The 24,288-nt window shown below is 38.1% G+C and overlaps 5 protein-coding genes and 2 long non-coding RNA genes across 9 annotated transcripts; all 7 read right to left on the minus strand.

The window, feature by feature from the left end:
* Window positions 1-2,746: 2,746 nt before the first annotated feature.
* LOC148426481 (protein S100-A6-like) lies at window positions 2,747-3,485 on the minus strand. Of its 2 annotated transcripts, none has more exons than XM_088409362.1 (3): window positions 3,387-3,485; window positions 3,126-3,273; window positions 2,747-3,028 (listed from the first exon to the last, which is right to left on the minus strand). In XM_088409362.1, the coding sequence occupies exons 2-3, from the start codon at window positions 3,264-3,266 to the stop codon at window positions 2,894-2,896; spliced, it is 276 nt and encodes a 91-aa protein (XP_088265488.1). In that variant the 5' UTR covers window positions 3,267-3,273; window positions 3,387-3,485; the 3' UTR covers window positions 2,747-2,893. The 2 variants fall into 2 exon arrangements, with proteins under 2 accessions (XP_088265488.1, XP_088265489.1); XM_088409363.1 differs by having other exon boundaries at window positions 3,126-3,291; window positions 3,387-3,417.
* Window positions 3,486-5,576: 2,091 nt separating this feature from the next.
* Window positions 5,577-6,275, minus strand: LOC148426482 (uncharacterized). The gene is made up of 3 exons (XR_015864955.1): window positions 6,161-6,275; window positions 5,818-5,981; window positions 5,577-5,735 (listed from the first exon to the last, which is right to left on the minus strand). It is a non-coding gene; the product is annotated as an uncharacterized LOC148426482 (long non-coding RNA).
* A 2,002-nt stretch (window positions 6,276-8,277) lies between these two features.
* LOC148426483 (uncharacterized) lies at window positions 8,278-10,556 on the minus strand. Its single transcript, XR_015864956.1, has 3 exons — window positions 10,394-10,556; window positions 8,680-8,832; window positions 8,278-8,598 (listed from the first exon to the last, which is right to left on the minus strand). It is a non-coding gene; the product is annotated as an uncharacterized LOC148426483 (long non-coding RNA).
* A 518-nt stretch (window positions 10,557-11,074) lies between these two features.
* LOC148426484 (protein S100-A5-like) lies at window positions 11,075-12,658 on the minus strand. The gene is made up of 4 exons (XM_088409360.1): window positions 12,573-12,658; window positions 12,102-12,275; window positions 11,469-11,631; window positions 11,075-11,407 (listed from the first exon to the last, which is right to left on the minus strand). The coding sequence occupies exons 3-4, from the start codon at window positions 11,601-11,603 to the stop codon at window positions 11,201-11,203; spliced, it is 342 nt and encodes a 113-aa protein (XP_088265486.1). The 5' UTR covers window positions 11,604-11,631; window positions 12,102-12,275; window positions 12,573-12,658; the 3' UTR covers window positions 11,075-11,200.
* A 2,568-nt stretch (window positions 12,659-15,226) lies between these two features.
* LOC148426485 (protein S100-A1-like) lies at window positions 15,227-18,122 on the minus strand. The gene is made up of 3 exons (XM_088412003.1): window positions 17,987-18,122; window positions 16,826-16,984; window positions 15,227-15,711 (listed from the first exon to the last, which is right to left on the minus strand). The coding sequence occupies exons 2-3, from the start codon at window positions 16,961-16,963 to the stop codon at window positions 15,553-15,555; spliced, it is 297 nt and encodes a 98-aa protein (XP_088268129.1). The 5' UTR covers window positions 16,964-16,984; window positions 17,987-18,122; the 3' UTR covers window positions 15,227-15,552.
* A 2,233-nt stretch (window positions 18,123-20,355) lies between these two features.
* Window positions 20,356-21,820, minus strand: LOC148426486 (dolichyl-diphosphooligosaccharide--protein glycosyltransferase subunit KCP2-like). The gene is made up of 5 exons (XM_088411012.1): window positions 21,667-21,820; window positions 20,983-21,137; window positions 20,821-20,884; window positions 20,680-20,746; window positions 20,356-20,597 (listed from the first exon to the last, which is right to left on the minus strand). The coding sequence occupies exons 1-5, from the start codon at window positions 21,668-21,670 to the stop codon at window positions 20,477-20,479; spliced, it is 411 nt and encodes a 136-aa protein (XP_088267138.1). The 5' UTR covers window positions 21,671-21,820; the 3' UTR covers window positions 20,356-20,476.
* Window positions 21,821-22,185: 365 nt separating this feature from the next.
* LOC148426487 (transmembrane protein 107-like) lies at window positions 22,186-24,165 on the minus strand. 2 transcript variants are annotated; one of them, XM_088411600.1, is made up of 6 exons: window positions 24,020-24,165; window positions 23,716-23,822; window positions 23,560-23,627; window positions 23,388-23,488; window positions 22,962-23,058; window positions 22,186-22,833 (listed from the first exon to the last, which is right to left on the minus strand). In XM_088411600.1, the coding sequence occupies exons 2-6, from the start codon at window positions 23,800-23,802 to the stop codon at window positions 22,764-22,766; spliced, it is 423 nt and encodes a 140-aa protein (XP_088267726.1). In that variant the 5' UTR covers window positions 23,803-23,822; window positions 24,020-24,165; the 3' UTR covers window positions 22,186-22,763. The 2 variants fall into 2 exon arrangements, with proteins under 2 accessions (XP_088267726.1, XP_088267725.1); XM_088411599.1 differs by lacking the exon at window positions 22,962-23,058 and adding an exon at window positions 23,125-23,221.
* Between the last annotated feature and the right edge of the window lie 123 nt (window positions 24,166-24,288).

Raw genomic sequence — 24,288 nt, forward strand, 5'->3', positions numbered from 1 at the left:
ACTTATCGCAAGTTCCATCAGTACTTACCGAATCTTTTCTGAGATCTTGTCTCCTGCTCCAGTAACGCTTGCGTGCAAATGAGGACTCCTTTATAAAGTCAAGACGACAGCCTGATGACTAATCTCATGGAGAGGTAGGTGTGCCACACTCCACTTTGACAGGTTTCACTGGTTTAGATCTGTTTGGGCAGTTAGTCAAGACATCAACATTTGTAAATGACTCAAAAACTAGAGCATCCATAATTTCCTTTTAAAAGTAGTTGTATGTGTGTGGGTTTTTTTTGCTTTGTACATAACCCGGTCAGTTTTAAAGGGAACTTTCACACAAGCGTTTTCCTTTTGCATGAATACCTGATTAATGGTTTGTCAATAAATAAAAATAAATAAATAGAATAATTCATCCAGGGCAGAGTGGCCACCATGTTGGGCAATATTGTCATCTGGAATTGATGTCAGAACTGTAGCAGTGTTTTTGCTTATTAAAAGAGCACATCACTGCCACAAGGCACAATCCTCCTATCTTCAAATGATGACTTTTCAGGGGACTTTCAAAATGGTTCAACCATTAATGCTTTGTGAAATTCACCAAACGATAATATTGTTCATTAATTTGTAAATTCAGCCATTCATGTGGACCGACCAATATAAAGTATATGAAATTCACAAAATGTGGATTATGAGGTTTTGGCCCGACGCCAGTTTGCTCAAAGTGAATTGGTAGGAACTGCGAATGTGTCAGACTGTCCTCATCAAAGGTGAGTGCAAATTCCTTTTCACGTGGTAAACCGGCTTAACAACCTTTCGTTTACCAAATTTGCAGTGGAACATGATGTCTGGGTGTTGTTGTTGATGTTGATGGCAACAGTACTCTACATGTTGGCAATGTAAAATGTTAATTCACTTCTGTGGGTGGAAATCATACGTGTTGCCCTTTGTCTGCATGTAGGTCAACGGAGGTTACGGGGAAAGTGTACAACCTGTAATCCTACATACCCTTGGATGGATGAATGGAGCTTCTTCCAGCACAAGCAAACCATCCCAGGTAAAGTTAATAAAGTGTTATTCACATTTATTTATATGAGCTTTATTTTGTATGTTTTTTTACGTCATTGTGCAATATTTATTTCATCAAGTTTTGAGCTTTGAATGGAGTGACCAGCTATTAAAGATAAAAACCCAGACACAATAATTTTGCTGAAAATGAAATGAAATTCCCACGAAGAATTATTTATCCATATTTCCTTCCATTTTCTGAAGCCGCTTATTCTTCGATTTCAGTGGTTAGCACGTCTGCCTCACAGTTCAGGAACCCAAGTTCAAATCCACTTCGCTCCAGCTTTCCTGTGTGAAGTTTGCATGTTCTCCCTGAGCCTGTGTAGGTTCTCTCCGGGCACTCCGGTTTCCTCCCGCGCTCCAAAAACATGCATGGCGGGTGTATTAAACTGAATGGTCCTTAAGTGTGATTGGGTGCGTGAATGGTTGTTTGTCTCTGTGTGCCCTGCAATTGGCTGGCAACCATTTCAGGTGTCCCCGGCCTACTGCCCAAAAGTCAGCTGGGATAGGCACCAGCAAGCCTTGATCCTTGAGAGGATAAGCGGCTCTAGAAGACTGATGAATTGATGGATGGATGAGTCATCCTATTATTTGCTATGACAACTGTGACTGACATACACATGGCCCAAATAAGTCACTGGCGTGCCCCCCCCCCCCAAGAAAAAAAAAAAAACAAAAAAAAAACAGGATGTTGAAATGTGACCTATGTAAAGGTAAAGTTGGGACAAAATAATCAGGCTGGCAAAATCCATCAGAACTTGGGACACTGGGCTCAAAACCAGGTGTGACGCTTTGCGGCACCGGATATAACGGGCGTGTATGGACCCAACAGAGACTGAACACAAAGTAACAAATGAGGAAATTTAATAACAAAAGGAGCACGTAACACGCAAACGGGAAAAGAGAAGAAATAAAATCAAAAACCCGACAGGGGTGGAACCAACAGGACGGCGACGTCGAGAATAGTGTCAAAAAACAAGTAATAAAATAAGGCGCTCGAAAAAAGGGATCGAGGGGAGAAAAAGTAACGACAAAAGAAAGCCCGGAAAATACTCACGAAACAAAGTAACAACTGAGGGAGGCAACCAGGAGACGGACAAATAAATACGAAAGGAACAAACTCGAGGAAACTCAGGAAAAAGTCGTGAAAAACTCGAAAGGCAAGGGACGCAGACGCAACGGCGGTTCAGAGAAAGATCCGACGCTGCCGCCCTGCTCCGGCTGCGCTAAATAGATGATGGAATTGAGAACAGGTGCAGCCGGTGGTTCCACCACTTACTTGTTTAGGCCTGTCCTACAATAAGACAAAGGCCCCACAAGGGGGAGACGTGGCAGGTCATGACTCCAGGACTGCCTTGTTTAAACTGGGACCTCTGATCACGCTATGCTAGCATTCGAATTTGGCTAGTGCTAATTAATTTTAATCATCATTTTAAATAATTGTTTTAAATAATGTGATTCACTGCATTAATCAGGCCGTTGTTTGCACCCTCCCCCCCCCCTTTTTTTTTTTTTTGCTAATCCTCCTCCAGCTTTGTTGTAAACATACAAAGTCAGGAGTGTGTACCGCTTTTGGTTTTGAGGCGTTATGAATTGTGCTCATCCTTCAAAGAGAGCATGTCAGACTCAAAGCTTAAGAACCACTGCAATGATGAGACAGGACTATGAAAGGTTTATTATCATTTTTATTTATTTCCTGTTTTGAAAAGAAGCAAACACAAAAAATACCAGCACCTTTTTAATAGTCTCAAATCATTTTTTTGTAGTCAATTACAGCAGTACGATGCCATATAGAAGTTTTTTTATTACTACCCCTAATTATCTGACTTTTTTTTTTAATTTACGCACTGGGGCGGCTGTACATAATGGCCAGCTGAGTCACAGCCGAGCCGAATTCAAGGAGTTTCACCTCGCCATCTTTGTTCCTGTCCATCTGCTTCATCACCCTTGTGATAATGTCCTTTGTGATTTTCCCCTGTCAAAACCGAATATCAAGAAAATGTTAAGCCACAGGAACCGTAGCACACGCATGCAACCGTATCCCAATATGTGATCGTGGCCGGGGTTCTCACTTGAAAAGTGCTTTCGTTGACTTCCTTCTCAACCATGGAGTCAATTTCGTCCTTGTCCAAACGCTTCTCGTTAACCTTCTTGGTGTTGTATTCCTCAAAGAGGTCTGACATCGTGATAATGATTTCATCCAGGCGACCCATGGCAACGCTGTTTAGTCAAAAACAGCTGTCATTGACAAAAATTTTTCTTAAAAACATCAAACAGATACACTCCTTTATTTTGGATCTAACAAGCATCCGGTAACTTCATTCAGCACTTACGTTATATTCTGCAGGCAAGATGAGAACTCGTGTACTCTTCAAAGATGTCTGGGGAGCTTAAGCGAAATGCGTCTTCTTATATTGTAAGGCTAATCCATTTAATGACTCTCAAACAAAAACTCAAATGCGATCAAAGAAAAATGTTTCGGACTCCACCTAGACTGGTTTCATCATTCCAGCTGAGCCCAATTTGACAGCGTAACACTTTCATTCATCTTCTTCATCTGCTTATCCATGTTAAGGTCATAGACATCAATGAGCCCATCCCAGCTGTCTTTGAACAAGAAGCGGGGTGCATCCTGAACTAGTTGCCAGCCAGTTTCAGAGCATATAGAAATAAATGACCGTTCACATCTTGTTGAATAATAAGTTGATTGTGTACTTAACGCCAATTATTGAAAAGAAAAAAAACAAAACCAAAAAAACTGGTGCCTGAGTGTCTGCCACACCTATGTCAAACGGAGTTTGTTTTACTTCCTCAATCAATGCTTCCAAGTGCAAATCCACAAAAAATGATTATTTATGAATATAGAAAAAAAAAAAGGAATGAATCACAGATGAGGCTGGTTCTAAAATGGGCATACGTGAATGAACTTCAGAGGTTATGTGAGATTTTAACAGAATTATCACAGCTATATGCAAGTCTAATTTAACCTTTTTATGTCACGACAAGAGCAACACTTTTTTTTTCCCCAAATCAAAGATTCATATTCAATGGTGCATATGCAACATTGTTAAATTGTGCTACAGTGACTCCTTTGCAAAATGTATGCATTTGTTAATTGGTAAATGTGGAATATTAAGTTTTATATGAATGTTTTAAAGAATGTACACACAATTTTCCTGAATACAAGCAAGACTAAAACTAATTTAAAACTGATTAAAGCTCATTTCTTCATTTGTTGAAAAAAATACGCTGAGAGATAACACTGCAAGTGTAGTTTCAAAAAACACAAATGACATGGTTATTTTTATTCAATCCAAAAATAATGAAAATGGATTAATAGATGTTGTGGGCTAGTTACAGAATAGTTGGCTAGAAAGGGCGACATTGAAAAAACGTTGAGAACCACTGAACCAAAGAACAATTGTTTTTTTTTGTTGTTTTTTTGTTTGTTTTTCTGCAGCAGTCCAGCTGTGAAGTGAGAACATAATAAACAGCTTGAACTCACTTAGTAAAATATTGCAATTTTGCCATTTTAACATTATTTAGAATAAGCTGCATTGTTTTTCTTTTGGGTTGCTATGGCAAGTATGGCTACTCAAAGACACGCAGAACAATTAAAACCTCTTTCACTAGATGGCAAAAGGTACATCAATAACCTGTGTTTACACCTGTTGCCATTGGCAAAACAAAAAAAAAAACCTTCTTGTTCAACTGAACAAGCGCAGATTGTACATTGAGTCAGCACATTGTTAAAATGTTCAGACGACAGCGTCATTATTTCAGAAACATCTTCTCACACTTTTTGTTTGGTGAGGAGCTGTGAGATTTTTCTAACATGGGGAAACACTGAGATCATTTATATGACATGAGTAATATGCAGTATGATATGGGATAAAACTTACACGATGTAATATGAAATGACTTTGAATGACAAAAACGGATTTAAAAACTGATATAATAAAATTTGGCATGAGATATGGCACGAGGGATCATTTGATGGGATAAGATCAAATATTATAGTGTAACTTCCCATCAGGCAAGAAAGGCAATTGCTGGGGCCCAAATTGTGTATCTTTCATATTAGCAGTGACAGAGCGAGAGAGAGAGAGAGAGAGAGAGAGAGAGAGAGAGAGAGAGAGAGAGAGAGAGAGAGAGAGACCCACCCCTCATCAAGGCCTCTTTTTATTTGGGGCCCCTTGGGGCCCTTGCTACGCCCAAGTGTATGACATGATTTGATGAGGTGAATATACCACTGCGGATTGTTTCCCTAATGTGATCAACAAGGAGTAATGTCAAATATGGTAATTAAGCAGAACAATATTGAACAAATATGGGATTAAACATGGTCATGGCTGTCTACAAAGCGCACATTTATAACCTTGAAAAACAATTCAATAAAGAGAAAGGACCCTCAAAAACTTGTTATTGGTATTTTTATTTATTTCATGTCATGAAAAAAAACATCATTCTTTGTAAGTCAATTGGCAGTATGATGCCATTTTTTATTCAACCATCCCTAATCATTCGCCATTTTTTAAAACAGCTTACGCCGTCTTGTTCTTCTGGTACAAAATCACCAGATGAGTCACAGCTTTGCCAAAGTCAAAGAGTTTGAGATCGACCTCTTTGCTCCCCTCTAGCTGCTTAAAGGACTCCTTGATATTCTCCATTGTGAGTCTCCCCTGTTAAACCGAAAATCAGGAAAACGTCAAACCACGGGTATTATCACACACATATGCAACCATTAAATATAGAGTCCCTCACTTGAAAGTTATTGATGTTGACTTCACTCTCAAGCAAGGCTGCAGTCTCCGTTGGATTCAAAACCTTGTTGCCGTCAGTGTTGTATTCCTTAAAGAGTTCCGCTAACTTTACGATGACTTCATCAAGGCGGCCCATGGCGACTCAGATTTGGGTAAACTATGTTACTGTAATTGTTTTGAAAAAAAAAAACAACAACAGACATTCATTCTTTATAGGAAAAAAATACAACCAAATAGATTTGAACATTACCCACAATTACAGATATGCTCTTTTATTTTTAGCGTAAAATACATATATCCCAGTATACTCCAAACTCAAATTGTGCACTTCCTTGAATACTTACAGTATGTTCAGCAACCAAGTTGACTCTCTGGAGATGTACGAAGAGCTCCTATGAGATGCATCTTCTTAAATACAGTAGGATGGCTAATCCATTTAATTGCATGCACACACAAAACAATGTGATCCAAGTAAAATGTTTCAGACTCCACCTAAACTGGTTTCACCATTGTGGTTTTGCAAGTGAAACTACGTGCATGTTAGAAAACTGTTTCGCAGGAGGAGTGATTTTGTTTGGTGTATTTCTTACCATTTTTCTTAAGAATGCTTATGTACTTGCCACACTTCTATTGAAACATGCTTGGTTAAGCCCATGAAGTATTGAACATTCGAAATGGTCTTGCAGTCATTGTAGACATTTGGCCAAAACTTTGTTGATGACATCATCGCAACTGCCTGAATATAAAAACATTTGATCATCCCTCCATCATAAACCCGGAGTCGGTGAAGGTCCTAAATGATAAAAATCTAGTTTGCAATTGATATTGGTGTGTAAAATGTGGTCCGTAATTTGTAAACGCCCGTTTTGACTGGCTCCTGGGAAGCAACATGGCGGCCGTGATTCTTCGATAGCGGCAACGTTTGAATCGCTGGTAGCGCTCATTTTTGTAAAGAGAAAAAATAAGCCTTGCCACAGGATTAGCGTCCTGCTCAAAGATGACGTTGTGTACATTCAATCAAGTTGCCCCCTGTCGTCCAATCAGCAGTGAGTCCACACCATTATGCCCCGCCCACACAACCACTTCAGGTAGGGAAAAGTTTGTGTGCTTCTTTTTCTTGTGTGTTCCTTTTTTCTTGCATGTTCTGTTTTTTCGTACGTGCTCCTTTTTTGCGTGCTCCTTTTTTTTTGCATGCTCTTTTTTCTTCCGTGCTCCTTTTTTCTTGTGCAACTCTCTCTTGTAAGGTGTTGTTATTTTTTATTTGTGATTACCTTTTTTTTGGGTGTTTGTTTAGATTTTTGTTTGAGTGATTTGCATTTCAGACCCACCGTAAAATTGAGACCGGATCATCATTATTTTAGTAAGTGTTTGTCGCCCCTCGAACCTTATTGGATTTCTTTACTGTAATTGCTATGGCAAAAGACGAAGGGAATTATGACGAGATGACAAGATGAGTGCACCATTGTTTCTTTGATAATCCAGTCAACAAACGAAAGAACGTCAAGGATATTGCATAACCATAATAATATGATCAATATTCTTGAATTTTTATTGCAAGCCAAGATTTAATTGACAAAATGAAGAGATATAAGACCAATAAGCTATCTGACAATGATTTGCCATCATATTTGGTTGGCAAAGGAGCCTTTTATTTGCAAGAGCCTTCACCAAAAGACCCGCTGACGCTGCCACCACACGTTTTTTGTACATGTCCAATTTTTATCATTATGTGTATGATATTCAGGTACTGTTCGATGTCGAGCTTGCTTTCTTGGAATGATAATTGATGTACAGTATATTCAGTACTATCTTTAAGGGGACAAGTGGATTGGTTTACTGTAAATAGAGGTTTCACGATTTGTATATTGATATTATGCAATGCTCTTGCTCTCGCAATAATTTGGAATTTTTAGAATTTTGTGTAAAATGTTATAAAAATATGCCTGCATGGAGCATTTCGTATTACTATTTTATTTCACATATTGCTATGGTTGCCTCATGGTCTGGAAAGAGATTCATGTGATGGTGTGTGTGTGTGTGTGTGTGTTTAATATCATGTAAATTGTCAGAAAAAATACTTCCAATAAATGCATCTAAAGCTTTCCTTAATGATGCCTAGTGACAGGGAGAACAAAGAAAAAGTTCCTCCGCTAGATGGCAGAAAGTACACATTTTTGTGTCGCTAATAATTCCATAAATATAACAGAAAAATTATTGTACACTAGCACCGATTTCAGTGAGTTGTCACATTTGTGATTAAATTGGCACCCGAGCCTCATTATTTTCGTAGGTTTTTCTCATGCATCTAATTGGATTCCTTTAATATATTTGCTATGACAAAAGACAATGGTGATTATGACATGAGAAGAAAAAAATGAGTGAAAAATAATCCAGTAATAATACTAATCAATAATCAATAATCCAGTCAACAAAAAAAAGAAGCTCAAATGTGTTCACATGATATTGTGTATCCAATGATGTCTTCTTGGATTTTTATTTGCATGACAACATTTTATTGACAACAAGAGACAAGACAAACAGCGATCTCATGGTTATCTTACAATGATTTGTCGTAAAATTTGCTCGGTGAAGGAGCCTTTTAATTGCAAGATCCCCCACCACAAGACCTTCCGACCCTGCAGCCACCTTTCATTTTTTTTGCATGGCAAATACTCATCATCATACGTATGATGTTCATGTACTCTTCGATGTCGAGCTTGCCGTCTTTGTTCTTATCCAGGTGCTCAAAGACCTTGTTGATAACCTCTGGATCCATGTCCCCCTGCGGGTTACAAATTTGGCTTTTTAAGACAAACAAATGCAATAACTGGGCCCCGTATTGAGAATGCACTTGCCACTGTACCTTGCACTGTTTCTCGAGGATTGCTCTGAACTCCGCCTTGTCCAGAAATTCGTCATCACCTTTATGCTCATTAAAGAATCCCAACAATCCTTGTATGCCCGTTTTTAACTCAGACATGGCTGCTTTGGCACTTTTTAGGTCCTCTTCTTAAAGCTGTTGTGTAGAAACAGCACAGAAACGTTTTCCAAAAAGACAAGATCAGCTGAATTTGTTAGGTTTAGGTTTAAAATGTGGCTGTGAGTTAGGGTTAAGATTATGTATGGTTAGGTTTAGTTAAATTTACAGTTGACGAAGGATTAAGGTTGGGGTTAATGAGCGAATGTTAAAGGTTGAGTCAATCCCCCAAATTTTACTTGACAGTCATATGATGTTAATTCAATTTTACCAGTCCAACCACGTTATTATGATTGATCTGATGTTTATGGAGAATGAATTAAGCAGCGGAATCCACCTGTTTTTACCGACTGCAGTGTGTGGCCATTTTGCCACCGATTACAGAAAATGACATCACACTTGCTCGGGTAACGAGCAATCATGCGAATGTCACATGACTAAACTCAGAAAACAGGTGGACCGTTGGGAGCAGGAGGTTCCCAATTATTGCACTAAGGGAATGTTAAAATCCTGACAAAGACTTGATTATAACACAAGTAAATAAAATGCTTGTTATGAAAAAGTTGAATAATAAATCGTCAAGTTTTAAGGTCAGGTTGAGAGAGGTGTGTGCAGAAGGAGGATACTAAATGAAGTCGCAAACATTTCTGTTGTGCTCATAAGTTTAAGGACACTGAATAGTCTGTAACACCTGAGCACAACTTTAGAGTAAATTAATTTATAACCATTCGTCACTAGCTTCCAGATTTACAGCTGTGCTCATAAGTTTATGCAATGAATACAACTTATGAGAACAGCTGTACTGGTTGTATTTGTGGTGCCTACATGACAGTTAACCGTTGAGCAAGGTGTGTTTTCAACGCATTCAGCTGACACACCCAAATGTATGAGAATTCAGAAGGAACAAAAACACAATTTATTTATTTATTTATTTTACATTTTGAAGGCTTATTTTACGTACTGTTACATGGCTTTCTTTTTACGTGTTGTGTTTCGCTTATAAGACATTTATTTTCACTTTACAAGGATTTTAAAATGTCTCTAAATATAAATATTTATTGATGCAAAATATTTATTGATTGATATTTATTTATCACAAATATCGTTTTCCAGCATGTTTGTCTTTGGTGGTTTTACTGCCTTAGACACTGTAAAATGGTAGCTTCCTTGAATCCATAGAGGAGGTGTGGCTGTCATACGCCAGATAATTAACGGGACATTAAAAACCACAATAAAGAAAAACTAGAAAATCAAGTTTGCGTCAAGGTGAAAGCGGAATATCAATTCAATGAAATACTGTACATTGGAAAACGTCTGCAACAAAAATAAGAATATTGGTTGTATTCAAAACAGCTATGCTGATTCTGGAAAACACTACTGTAGTAGCTAATTGCATTTGCTTCAATTTTATACATGTCAAAGTCTTATTTATGAAACTAATAACAATTTCCTGAAATTTTGGAACTACAAATATCTTCCTTGTTACCAATTGATCCTACAGAATTTTTGCAAATTCCTAGCTGAAATTTTAAAACCCTTTACACAATACACTCTAAGCCGGTAGAATTCTTGTCTTATTTGAGGTTGCATTAATACTCACAGTATGTTTAGGTGAAATGAGTTGTTGCCTTCTCCAGCAATGGCACTGTGCAAAGGTGTCACTCGAAAACGAGGCTGCCTTTTTATACGTAGCCTGATCAATATTCATGATCTAATTGTGACGAAATGTCACACACAATTCATAGCGCCTGACTGAAAGTGCCGCATATCTTGAGTATGACTAATACATGGACAAAACAGAAGAAAAAGGAGATGAAAGGTAGTGCTCGTGATGAGTCATGTTTTTGCACGCGGCTCATTTCTTCAGGCCACAGAGAAGCCAGCTCATTCAATTTGGTTTCTGTGTTTGATATTTTACTGCATTGTATTCCTTTTTTTGTATTTCTCAAGATATCGCATTATCAGTCATGTAAAGTGACTAAATAACATGAAAGATATCAATATAAAATGCATCATTTATGTATTTATTTACGTTTTGCTTGATACTACTTTTTCCCCCAGTACCAATACTCCTTTGATACCTAGCCCCTAAAATAACATTTTTCCATTTTTTAAAAATAAATTTTATCCCTTTAATTTTCATCAAATCTGATGATACATATTTGTCAATTCTTATTCACGATTGTAAACCTTCTCAAAGAGAGCGGCTCATTGTTTAAAAGGAAGAAAGTTAAACAACGGTGTCGTGTTGATTTGTGTCGGTAATAATAAAGAGATGGGATTAAATGTTGCAAAATCATCAGTCTTTATTGTAATTTGTTTGTGCGTGTGCCAATATCACTTTCACAATGTTTGAAAAGTAACAACAGAGACAAAAGAGGTGGAAAACCTCCTCAGTAAAAGGCGCTTAATTATCATCGTCGTCTTCTCCCTTGCCACCTCGTCTGTTGCCTCGGCCTCCCTTGCCACCACTTTTGCCTTTTACATTTTGCCGGTAGTAAGCTTTGATCAGCATGGCAATGCATCTGGAATACTCCTGGATGTTGATTTCGCCATTGTCATTCTTGTCCAACCTGTTGAAGGCCTCATCCAGGTTGCTTAAGTTAAGTTTCCCCTTAAAAGAAATCAACTTAAATTAAGTGACTATTGCACTAGCACAACATGCACTTTTGTACCTTATAACTAGAGGCGGTGATCTCTTTCTGCATCATTTCCTTAAACTCCTCTGGATTCAGACAATCGCTGCCCTCGCCGCAATTCTTCACGAAGATGTCCACGCAACATTTGATTGCATCTTCCAACGTCTCCATGGCTGCTCAGGGAGAATGTAGTCTGCTCCTGATAATTGTTGTAGAGGAATAGGAGAGAATAATAATGGAAATGTTGAAATGACAAATGCTTGAAAATGTCCCAGTGCTGGAAACTCGATAGGTAGGTAGGTAGGTAGGTAGGTAGGTAGGTAGGTAGGTAGGTAGGTAGGTAGGTAGGTAGGTAGGTAGGTAGGAAACTTTTCAGTAGGTAGGCAGGTTAGTAGGAAGGATACTTTTCAGTGGTAATGGTAGGTAGATAGGCAGACAGACAGACAGACAGACAGACAGACAGACAGACAGACAGCTAGATAGATAGATAGATAGATAGATAGATAGATAGATAGATAGATAGATAGATAGATAGATAGATAGATAGATAGATAGATAGATAGATAGATAGATAGATAGATAGATAGATAGATAGATAGATAGATAGATAGATAGATAGATAGATAGATAGATAGATAGATAGATAGATAGATAGATAGATATACTCACGGTATTCACAGCGATGTGTGTTTCAGACTCAACTGGAATCTTCTTCTTGCAAACAGCACAGCCCGAAGACTGACTTTCAAAGTCACTTGAGCATGCAAACAGTGACTCATGCTCTCTTTATGTGGCCCAGACAGGATTTACTGGTCCAAGCGTGTCTCTGTGTACTTTGCACATCTAAGAAACAAGTGAAAGACAGCAACAAAACACAATGTCAACGACATTTGAAAAAGAGTTTGTGTGTGTGGGTTAAAAGCACACCCCTGATCAAACCTACACGTTTGATGTAGTGATTATAAAAGTGCATTGTCTTGTTAGTCACTGAGAATGCATACCGAGCTTTAACAAAAGCAAATGAAGCTAGTTTTACAGTTGTACAGACAAAATAACATAAAAGACGACTGCTTTTTTGGTAATGTACTATCAAATAAGAATCAAAAAGAGGTAAGCAGAAATATTGCTAATTTGCCTCACTTCCTAATCTTTTCAGCAGCTTGGGGTCTTGGGCCCAGTTACCAAATGAGGGATGGGCATTTTAAAAAAAATCAGGATGTGCAAGTGCAGGAGTTATGATTGGCACCTCATCAGTCACACCATTTCTTGGGGCGGTGCTTTCTTAAAAAAAAAAAAAAAAAATCAAATTGGTGCAACACGAGCATGAACTGATAGATTTTTTTTCACAGCATGGTGTAAGTTCAGACTGACAGTTTTAACAGGTATGACAAATAGGTTAATTGTTGAAAAAATGCACAAAGGTCAATTTTTTAAATGCGAGCCCTTGAACTGGGAAAAAAAAATATCTCAGTGTGTAGGTGTTTTTGGATTGTTTAAAGGGACATTGTGTAATATTTAGGACGTTTTTCATTAAAAACGAATAAATTAAATGATTATAAATTTCAAAAACGTGTAAATATATGTGTTCTCAACAACCAACAGTATGTTTTACATATAATCGTAGGTCCAGTTATTATGAAATGATATTACGTGGGGGGTGGCACTCCTCCAGAGGCTGCCATGTTTGTTACAGCTACAGACAATGGTAAATGCAGGACTTCCTGCTGTCTATAATGAAAAACGGTCTAAATCTTTAACCTTTGTTGTTGAATGCAGGATCTCTGATACATGGTATAAGCTTAAAATAATTATGTATTAAAATACTGTTATACATAATTGCTTCAATAAAATACAGGCACATGCCTGCATTCTGTCCAAAAATAAAATTGCATTTTTAGTAATGTGTAGTCCCAATCAGCATTGATGAAAAATTGGGGCCTCCCTCTGTGATTTAAATCGCCTGTTTCCCGTTTAGACCGATGCTGCCATCTAGAGTTCAGTTTTAGCTATATTCGAGTGAAAACTGAAAGAAAGAAAAATACCCCGCTGCAACCACAGTATACTGTTTACAAGCATGTTGGCATTCTAGAAATTATCTTTACCAAAGGTAATTGACAAGAGGGTATGCATAAAATCCATAATATTAATGTTAATATTAACTTGTGTAAGTAGGCTTTAGCATAAAACGCATGTCCTTTGAGGAACATAATGTTCCGGGATGCATATGTTTCCGTGTGTATTCGAAGCATGCTTTGTGTTGGCATGCCTTTCTTTAATTTTGTGTCTTCCTTACGTTGAATCGAGGGATAACTTGCCTCTAGGGACTCTAGGGACTGAAGTATTGTATTAGATTTTAAATGAATTGATTCTAGTGTGTGCTAACATCAGGGCAGACTCTGAGTACTCGCAGGCAACATTGTCATGGCAACGTATCACATGTTTTGAATTCCTCAGATACAACTATGCTGTGTAAAAACCAGTTGCAAACCTCTGCTGTCAGATCGCGTGTCACCCAGCAGACCCTGTGGTGTATTCAATATTGCTGTGCTGATTGATCCAGGTAACAATACAATAATTCAATATATGTATTGAATCGATAATAAAGTCTTTCGAGAAAAAGAATGGTTTTTCATCGGTCCCTCAGCAAGCCCTGCTTTTGATTCCATTTACCTTGTGTACCCATATTTATTGATTAGTTATTTGTTCATTTATTTGTTTATTTTCATGCTGATTGTACAACTTTCAAAAAACGTACAGGTTTACTGCAAACAAATAGAGGTTCCGTGAATATGCGTAACATGTTGTGAACCTAAAAGTACTTGCTATCAGTTTAATTATTGGCGATAGTGGCACCAGAATTTACAGTACTTGGTATTCATCAGTTCCAAAATCTCAGGTATCGGAACAGTTCTAATACAGTAATTCTAGTTTGGAGAAGTTAGCTTCGGAGAGACAAGCCAGTAGTACTCCCCCAGTTCCAGTAGATGGCACTGTTTTAGAATCCTGCATGTAAACTGCAGTGATTGAATCAAGACAAAAGGGTTGGGTTTTTTTGCTAGGAAAAACAAAACAAAACTTTAATCTAAAATTTTGGGTGTGAGGCCTTTTATTTGTATTTGTATTTTATCCATGCTGACACTATCTGTTGAATTTTAGAAAATGTTTGCACCCTGGTGAAATAAAACTGTATTCTAAGGTGGCATTTCCCACCCTTTATTGAGCACATATTTCACATCAGAAAAAAAAATCTTACACACCAACAACTACAAAAGCCACAAAAAAAGCGGCCCAATAATTGGCTCATGTATGTTCTGCCATCTAGTGGACGTGGATTTAATTATTCTACCAGTCATAAAACATCACTGGCACAGAATATTGTATGGTATGTATTATTCAGACCATTTAGGTAAATTTGGATATTTTCCAGTGGTTTATCAAGTCATTTCTCATGACATTGTTTTAGGGAGTCTCAAATATGACTATTTAAACTCCCACTTCATGAAAATAACATCTTTGATATACTGTTTGTAAACTTATATGCAGTGCTAAATAGCGAACCTCTTTCCATATTCTTTTAAATATGTAAGAAACTTTAATAATTTGCTATTAAAACCATGGTCTGAAGTCAGTTTGTCACTTTTTACAGCTTTGGTTTTACTGTGTGGGCGTGTGTGTGTGTGCGTTATACACGTTGGCTTGAATACACACATTTTTTGGACCCACATCAAACTTTGCATAGCAACAAGTCTCCATGCAAATGTTAGCCAAGAAAAAGAAGAGAAGAAATTCCGCTAGCTGGTTAACATTTTATTTCAGCTTAGTTTTATCTCACATACGGTTACAGTATTTTTTAGCGTCGTGATTTAGTACACAGGCATTACAAGACAACATTATCAGACAGAAAAGCCAAAGAATTCTTAGGCCCGTTGCTATTTTTCAACAGTATGGTTATCAATCACAGGCGGTAAGAAAAGGGCGGACATCTTGGGGCGAAAATGTTTCCATGTGTTCAAATCATGCGGGATAAAAATACAAAGAGAGCCCTTCATTGCGTGAATAATCAGACAGACAAGGTGAAATTCAGTCAAAGGTTTGTTTATACTCTCACAACATGTTTCCTTTATTGTTTGCCCTTCTTCTGGTGCAGCACGTAGCACTTCTCGCAGGCCAGGGAGAGGCCCGCGACAAGGGGGAGAAACTCTTCAAAGTCTAACTTGTCGTCTTTGTTGTGGTCCAGATCCTGCAAGATGCAATCCACCGTTTTGGGGTTCTTTTGTGTCTGGAAAAAAAAAAAAAAAAAGTGTGAGGTGGGGCAGAGACTTTATGATGCTAGGTTCAAGGAATAATTCTTGACTTAGTTAAACCAGTATCCTTTTTAACATTAACAAAATAAAAAAGCAAAATAAATCAACTTTCAACAACAGTTAATTAGTTTCTTCAAGTGTTTTTAGGGGTTACAACTTAGTCTAAAACTGAAAAAAATAACCAAGTGCATCAAGGTACCTGGAATAAAACCTTTAAAAAAAAATGATGAAAAATCTTATTTTATTTCAATTACACTTCACACGACAAAAACAAGCCTTTTCCCTGGAGTTTTGACAATGCTTGTGTCTCACTATTTGAGAAGCACTGTGTTAACATAAGTGTTAGCAGTTTAGCATTTTAGCGAGTATCACCTGTATCAGTCTGCCTGCTGCTTATTGTATTAAGTTTATTTTGCTATTTATTAGCATACCAACTGTAACATTTTACCATTTTCTCTTGTTGTCTTTTAATAATTAAATTGTTTGCTAGTGTTATTAAAGTGAGAAAATTCACAAGTGGTATATTATGTTAGCAGTTTTAGCAAGCATCCTTTTTTTTATCAATCTGCCTACTGCTTTTTGTAGTCAGGTTATTTTGCAATTTGTTAGCATCTTAGCTTTTTACCGGTTATAAGTGGACTTAAGCACATAGTATGTGCATGCTAACTTTTAGCATTGTAAGAACTCCTATTTCGTTTAGTGCAATGTTAATTTGGTATATGTTAATGTTGCATTTGATAACACTGGCTGCTTTTTTGGTAAGGTAAACCGGGTTGATTTAGACCATTTAGAACTAAAACTGGAATTTTGGCTGCTTTTTTATACCTCAATGGCAGCTCACAAATACATATAAATGCTACTTTTTGTTTTAGGGTAGTATTGAGCGAAATTATGAATACATTTTAAATACTTGGTGAACAGATTGTTTTTTATCCAAATATTTTCAATAGGATCGGTGGCTCCATTCACTTAGCCAAGCCAATCGTTATTGAAATACAAATAATTAATTAAGATTCAAATAAATGCATAATTCTTTATTGTCTTTGGTTTTAATTGTCCTGCCCTATGACAGAGAGAGCTTGTTCTCACCTTGAGGAAAGTGGGTAATTCTGTCTCCAGCAGTTTTTTCAGTTCTTTTTTGCTTAGCGTCCTCCCATCGCCGTCATCTTTGGCATAGCGATGGAAGATGACGATGAGGTTCTCCATGCATTTCTCTAAGTCAGTCATGGCAACAGAGATAGATGGATGCTGCAAATGGAGACAGGATGGTAATTATGAGGCGTGGTTATGGCAGAGTAGGTCAACAAACTTATATTATTGTCAATATTGACTTCAAAAGTTACAGTTGTCATGAAATGTCACATTGGGCAAGGGCAATTGATATTTGAGAACGTTGTGCATCGACTGTGTGTTGTAAGATGATCTTTGGCCCCACCCATTTTTAGCCATCTATTTTGTTCCTTGGAAAATGTACGACCACCAAAAGTGCCTCAAAATTTATTGTTTTAAGGAAATTACAAAACAGCATTTTCTAACACACGTAGACATCGCTCTACACCTCCTTAACACGAATAGTTACATCTTAAGGTCATCACGGCTATAGGTTTACTGCACATACTATATATACATTTTTGTTCATTTTATCTATAAACAATTTCATATATGGATTGCCCTTCATAATTATTGCCACTCCTAGAGTTTAAGAAAAACAGCTCATTATATCATCTGTGGCCAAACCAAACAGTTAACACTAAGGGAGGATACGAGTGTTGCTTTCATTGGCACTCAAGGCAAATTCTTTCAATATTAGAGCAAACGTTCCGCAATAAACGGACATCCTTATCTCATGGCTGCTCCCCCTTGCTCCACATCCGCCTTTTTCCAGCTGGATTTCAACAACGCAAAAAAGGTCGTAAAAAATACAATGAGTATAATCAGTTTTAACAAAAGGACAGGAAGCAGAAGGCGACCAGCGACTCGTCACTTGGAGAAGTGCAGTGCGCCCAAACCGCAGAGCGCCCGATGACGCATGGCAAACACACCCAGTGGCCAACATGCAACCTTTTGCGTAAAACTGGGAAGAAACGCGAAAAAAATCAGTCTATTTCCTCACTCGAATCGATCTAATTGACGTTTCAAGCCTCTGCGTGTGTCTATTTTCCTATTGCCCGTGAAGTATAGCTTCTGGTATGCATTCGTATACGAGACCAATCTGCCCAAAAAGTGTAAAATAAAGAAATCGGGACTTACCAGACGAAGCTGAGTGAGCAAGATGGGTTTGATTGAAATGCGGGAGTTCACCAGCAGTTTATTCGAGTTTATATAGTCAGCCGGGAAACGCCCGGGAGAAGGAGATGGGAGGGCGATGAAGAAGGGGCGGGAGGGAGTTAAAGCAAATAATGTGCTCATGCCTCTCTCTACACACCCATTTCAATGCTACTCCCTAGATTTTTTTCCCCCCTGAAGACCAAAACCACAAAGCTGACTTTTTCCTACTGGAGCTCAGAGGAAGAGTTACACGCTATAATCAACATCCTTGCATACAGTATGAGGTTCTCATAGTTTCCATACACTTTCTCGGGCTGTTAAAACAGAGGGTGTGTCCCAACGTTTCACTCTATATATTTTTTGAAACTCCCCACGCCAAGCGGTGCCTTGAGAGTTCCATTAGTTTATTGGCCACACCCATATAACGTGAAAGTTGCATCTGTATCTCAAATCATGTTACCCCATTGAAATGAATGAAAATGCCACTAAACGGCAACAAAACATTTTGCAATGTTTTCATGAGGAGAAAAAAACCCCACTATTATCCATCATACACTCACGCACGCACATACAGACTTCCGGTGAAAGCTGAATAACGCTAACTTCTTAATCAAACTAATTGGAGAGTTCCCAGCACAAAGACAGGCGAAGATGGACGTTAATGAAGTTTGGCTTTAAATAGTTACTTAATAGCTCATTAGAAAAAATGAAACACTTGCACATTTTGCAGTCAGATTTGATAGTTTCGTTCAACAGTCGTATTTTACAAGAACGAGTCGTATCTTGAGGGCAAAGAAAGCGATGTCAACGGTCTTTGAAATGAAATTTTTATCTGATGATTTGGTTCTGATACTTTACTCAAGTGAATATCTGTTACAAGTTTTACAGGAAATAGTTGACGAAAATCGCAAGCGCTCACAATTATGTACGTTTTTGCTGTTGATTCGTTGAAAATGTTTGATCTCTTGACAGCACTAATGCATATACACCATGCATACATACAGTTTTTTCTTTTGATAAAGGCATACAAAACAGCAGAACCCTGCGTACGTGTTTTGAACTGAAATTCACCTACTTGTGGATTTTTTTCTTCAAATCAATATCTAAAATAACAAAAATAATTCTTTATAATTTTGAGGGAATGACTAGCGGTAATGGGAGTGTTAGCACATCCGCCTCACAGTTCAGAGTCCCGAGTTCAAATCCATTTTGCTCTAGCCTTCCTGTGAGGAGTTTGCATGTTCTCCCCAAGCCTGCATGGTTTCCCTTCGGTCAGTCGAGCGTCCTCCCACACCCTTAAAGCATTCACGGCAGGTGTATTGGACACTCTTAATTGTCCTTAAGTGTGATTGGGTGTTTGTCCCTGTGTATCCTGCAATTGGCTGACAACCAGTTTAGGATACCCGCTGCCTACTGCCCATTAACAGCTGGGGTAGGCACTGGCAAACCAGTGACCCTAGTGAGGATAAGTGGCTATAGAATATGGATGGCTGGATGACTAGCATTAGATAGAATTCAACAGTTTTTGTTTATGGAGGCATCATAAAGTACAATTCATATTTCAGATTTAACTTTTCTACCAGGATATAGCAGCCTGAGGCATATCCTGCCTAAAATTCTGCTAGTATCCAAATGAGATACAGCACATAAAACAAAAGAAAAATTCCAGCAAAACGGAACACAGGGTGTGTCAAGTATGCTATGTTTCTTGATCCATGTAGGAGTTGGAAGGAATATGCTGTCCATTGGACAGCAGTGATTTGTGAGGTGATGTCAGACCTGGATATCATACAGATCATGTTCTAATTCAGTTTAGATGTGCTGGATGGGAATAAAAGGGGTACGGTGATAGAGCGGCCTCACAATTCTGTGGTTTGTGTCCAGCGGCGGCCTTCCTGCATGGAGTTCGCATGTTATGCCCAGGCCTGCATGGGTTTTCATCCCGCAATCCCCAAAACATGAATGTTGGAAACGCCAAATAGCCCTTAGGTGTGACTGTGCGTGTAAATGGTTGTTTGTCATTGTATATTCTGCGATTGGTTAGTAACTAATTCAGGGTGTCCCTCGCCTGCTGCCCGAAGACAGCTGGGATAGGCACCAGCTAGCCTGCGACCCTTATGAGGATAAGTGCCTAGAGAAAACGGATGGATAGGAATATCCCATTAGACAAAGTATTCAAAGTATTTCCATGATATACCTTCGAAGCAGAAAAGGACCTCCCCCCAAAATGGATTCATACGATTGTCCAAAACATTTTGCCAAGATTAAAAAAAAAAAAATCAACAAATAAGGCTTCTCATGGCTAAACAAACAAATGTTAGTATCATCAGTCTGAATGACACAAGGAACACTCAAAGGTTTTCTTGAATTTAATTACAAAATGACTTGTGTGGTATGAATAGTAAATTAACAGGGTGTAATCTATCTATGGAATACAGATCTGGCCGACGAAAGTTGTCATTCATTTTTTCATCAGTTCTTCCTCTTGCCTTTGGTGGTCGTCTTGACGGGTACTGCCGTGGGCGCGGCTGCCTGGTAGAGGGCGGCGGATATTTTGTTGATGTAATACAGGGCAAAGAGGGAGAAGATCAAGCTGCGAGGAGAGAAAATGGACAGATGTAATAAAAATGAAAGATACATGTGGAGGTCAGTAAAGTGTAGCAGAAATGACTGACCATGTAGTGACACACACGCGATGAACCAGACCGGATGCAAATAGCGACAGGCACAGGCACAGCAGAACTGAAAGTCAAATGAGTACGTTGTTACCAAACACGAAACAGCTGAGAAACTTATGCATTCCTGCGTATACTTACTTTCTGGGAAGATCTTGGCTTGAAAACCTTTCCCAAAGAACAGATTTTCCAGATTACTAAATGCCTGAAGAAACTGAATTAAGGCTTACCATTTGTAATAGAGAATGTTATGCAATTGCAAAAAATAGTCAAGTGATAAGTCACGTTGGACGTAGAGGATACAGTGAGGGAGCAGATGAAGAGGACGGAGCCCAGGAAGCCCCCCAGGATGGTGAGCCACTCGGTGGATGCTAGCTGCTTACTGAACATCTGCATGCCAGCAAACACCAACACTGAAAGCAGGCTGGACAGCACCAGAGAAGTGCCCGTGTTCACTGCTGCAAGGACAAAAACAAGCAGTTTAGTCCACTAATTTGTGCAACTCACATAGTACGTGATGTCAACATATTGACTATTTATTATGATTTGTTTAAACGGTTAAACAAAGGGAAAAGCACGAATCATTAAATCTCTATGTCTAATACACCAGCTGATAAATTCTCTAAGGAGTCAAGGCAACATACAGTGGCTCTTTAAAACAGTACAATCATTATTTTCACATGTTGAAACTTGCCATTGAAAATTCAACTTTACGCCTTCTGCAATGACACGTCAGTGCTTAAGCGGAAGCCTTGCAAATGCTAAGCTAATGCTAACATTGAAGCAACAAACGTAAACACAATCAGTGTTATTGCAAATACAAGTTGTTGCATTTACAATAAGGCGTATTTAGCATAATCAGCCAAACACTTCGTAGTAATAATGTTATTTGTCGGCGCTAGTTAGCTAACAACCTAGCTACTTGAGCGAACGTCTGTATGGCCACTATACGCACATAAATATCATTATTAAGGTCGCAATACATACCCATGGTTCCTATTAATCGCTCGTAATTGTGGTCACGTATTTATTACTTTCAAAGGTCTAATTAAACTCGCCAAACTAGCTGAATGAGTAGCAACTACGATCCTTTGAAGCGAAGGACCTTCACCCGGAAATGATTATAACGCTTCCTGCGAGAAACGTCAACGTCGAGCTATTAGTCATTAGCCAGCTCATTGTTAAATAGCGAGAAAAAAATACGTTCAAATAATAAAATACATATATATAATCTAAATATAAATAATATACGAATCACAATAGGTATAAACTTACTAGTAAAAAAAAATAGCAAAATAACTCAATTTAAAATATTTGATAAACAAAAAAAAACAACAAAAAAAAATATATATATATAGCCATATATATATATATATATATATATATATATATATATATATATATATATAATAAAAAACAAAATATAATATTAGATACACTGGTGTTAAAAGCAAAAAAGTAAAACAAAAAAGGTGTTTTTTTTTCCATTTTACTAATTGTATTTATTTTACATTTACATTATACACACAGTAAAAAGCAATTCAATTGACTATACATGGGCTAAAGAGACCATGCTGGTCCATCAGTTATAAAAAAAGAAAATCTACACATAGCTGACTCCCAAGGTGGTTGTTGTTGTTTTTTAAAACTACCAAAACTCTTAATGTTTAAAAATCTTCAATATGCATGATTTACTTATTTATTTTACAAAGCTCATTGTTGTAAATACTTAAAAAACATTGGGGAAATACACTGCGAAAGAAAACTGCAAATACATTAATGTGCAGGCATCAAATCGGACATATGCATGGGTCTATCTAGTCTGTACATGTGAACATCCACTTTCTAGAGCGCTTTGCAAGTGAGCTGGAACATATCCAAGTCAATCACAGGGCACCTGTATACAAATAACCATTCACACTAAAACTATATTGATGAAATAATCTCTTTCAATAAACCTAATATGGATGTTTATGGAAAGTGGAGGGAACTTTAAGTAGACTTCCAAACCACAAACCTGTTGCTTACATGTCAACAAATTGAAAACAAATGCCTTTTCAACACTATCTTCATCCATATGCACATCATAATGGCTTCTTTGCCAGTCCAAAAACAGCGATAAACAGAAGAACCTCCATGATGGCAGGCAGTACACTAGAAGAAAACAGAAACGGGCATGAAGTCACAAAAATGATTTCCTTTTGCAATTTATAGTCTCTGTCCACTTTATCCCCCAAGAGTTGTAAATATAAATCAGCATAAATCAGCATATGTGCACCAACCTGCAGGGGACAAAAACAATCCAATATGTCCAGCACTCCCACTTCTCAAAAACAAAGTAAGACAAGGAAACGGATGCGCTGCAGTGGACCGTCAGTGCTAGGCAATATGTATGTCAGGGAAAAACAAAACCAAAGTCACTTTTTGGGGAAAAGAAAAACTAACCTGCAGAAGGCAAGAATCCACCAATAGATGACGCAATCCCACTGCTCAAACAGAAAGAAAAGCAGAGCCACTGAGGCACTGGCATGTGCTCCTGTGGCTAGTGCACGAGTCATGGAATTGCTGTACAACTGAGTTAGCACTGCATATATCCTGAGCTGACATAAGAGTGTGATTTTATTTTATTTACATTATTTTCAAAGTCAAATATAAGTAAATCGTACATATTATGTGTTCATACGAATCTCAGAGTGGGTGAAGGATACAAAGAAGGCCTTGGGTGCCGTTGAACATGGACACCCCTGAGAAGAAGCCGGCTAGCTCAATGGCGAATAACACAAGTGTGACTGAAAGAGCCACCACCAACCTGCAAACAAATTATACATGTTAGGACATGATGTAAACATGTCAGTGTGCGTGGATTCGATTTGTGCTTACTTTAAGTCCTCACTGTCATATTGTTCTTGTGTAAACTCCAAAGGCAAGCAGGCCTTCACGTTATATTCCTGTGTAACAAAAATACTTGGTCTCAATCAAATCAGAAACGTATCTAGATGTTTTGACAAAAATATAAAGCAGTGTAAATGGATTTACCCTCGTCCAAAAGATGGTGATGACAATAACAAGGTGGGCGATGATTGTCAGGAAACGGGCAGGAATAAGGCTGCTGATGGCCGACATCTTACATTTCTACAAGCTGCCTGTTGGAAATTAAAAGTACAACACTTAGTATTTTAATATTTTCCTACAACACGGGGGGTAAACTTCAAGATATTTGTCACCGAAACATGCCATATAAATTAATACACGCGACCATTGACTCTGCACAATACTTGCGTGGATTCGTCAGTATCATTTAGCAATCGTTAGGCAACAAAATACCGTCTTTTCAACTTACCACGACTAAATTCACCTCGTCAAGGAGCACCGCACAGTACAAAAACACACAACAATGTATTTTTAGTCCACTTCTCGCCGCGTTTAACGTTTTCAAATCGCTCAGAGAGCCGGAAGTTGCATTGGTTACTACAGCAACTGTGGAATTGGTGTAGTCTCGATTGTTAACCGGAAGAAACACAAACAAAGATTCACATAAATATTTGTTCCGACCCGAACGACAATCGTCAAACACCTTTTTTTTGTGCGCATTTGCTTGTAGAGTAATAT

Source organism: Hippichthys cyanospilos, chromosome 3, assembly GCF_059441005.1.
Source record: "Hippichthys cyanospilos isolate Australia breed blue-spotted pipefish chromosome 3, RoL_Hcya_1.0, whole genome shotgun sequence".
Lineage (NCBI taxonomy): Eukaryota > Metazoa > Chordata > Actinopteri > Syngnathiformes > Syngnathidae > Hippichthys > Hippichthys cyanospilos.

Coding starts and splice junctions, on each gene's coding strand:
- LOC148426481 (XM_088409362.1), bottom strand. CDS start 3,266: ATGGGTCGCCTGGATGAAATCATTATCACGATGTCAGACCTCTTTGAG. Junction 3,029..3,125: donor TCAACGAAAGCACTTTTCAA/GTGAGAACCCCG, acceptor CGGTTTTGACAG/GGGAAAATCACAAAGGACAT.
- LOC148426484 (XM_088409360.1), bottom strand. CDS start 11,603: ATGGAGACGTTGGAAGATGCAATCAAATGTTGCGTGGACATCTTCGTG. Junction 11,408..11,468: donor TCACCGCCTCTAGTTATAAG/GTACAAAAGTGC, acceptor ATTTCTTTTAAG/GGGAAACTTAACTTAAGCAA.
- LOC148426485 (XM_088412003.1), bottom strand. CDS start 16,963: ATGACTGACTTAGAGAAATGCATGGAGAACCTCATCGTCATCTTCCAT. Junction 15,712..16,825: donor AATTACCCACTTTCCTCAAG/GTGAGAACAAGC, acceptor TTTTTTTTCCAG/ACACAAAAGAACCCCAAAAC.
- LOC148426486 (XM_088411012.1), bottom strand. Junction 20,885..20,982: donor TCTTCATCTGCTCCCTCACT/GTATCCTCTACG, acceptor CAGTTTCTTCAG/GCATTTAGTAATCTGGAAAA. Junction 20,747..20,820: donor AGCCAAGATCTTCCCAGAAA/GTAAGTATACGC, acceptor TTTGACTTTCAG/TTCTGCTGTGCCTGTGCCTG.
- LOC148426487 (XM_088411600.1), bottom strand. CDS start 23,802: ATGTCGGCCATCAGCAGCCTTATTCCTGCCCGTTTCCTGACAATCATC. Junction 23,489..23,559: donor TATGACAGTGAGGACTTAAA/GTAAGCACAAAT, acceptor ATTTGTTTGCAG/GTTGGTGGTGGCTCTTTCAG. Junction 22,834..22,961: donor ATTGTTTTTGTCCCCTGCAG/GTTGGTGCACAT, acceptor GTTTTCTTCTAG/TGTACTGCCTGCCATCATGG.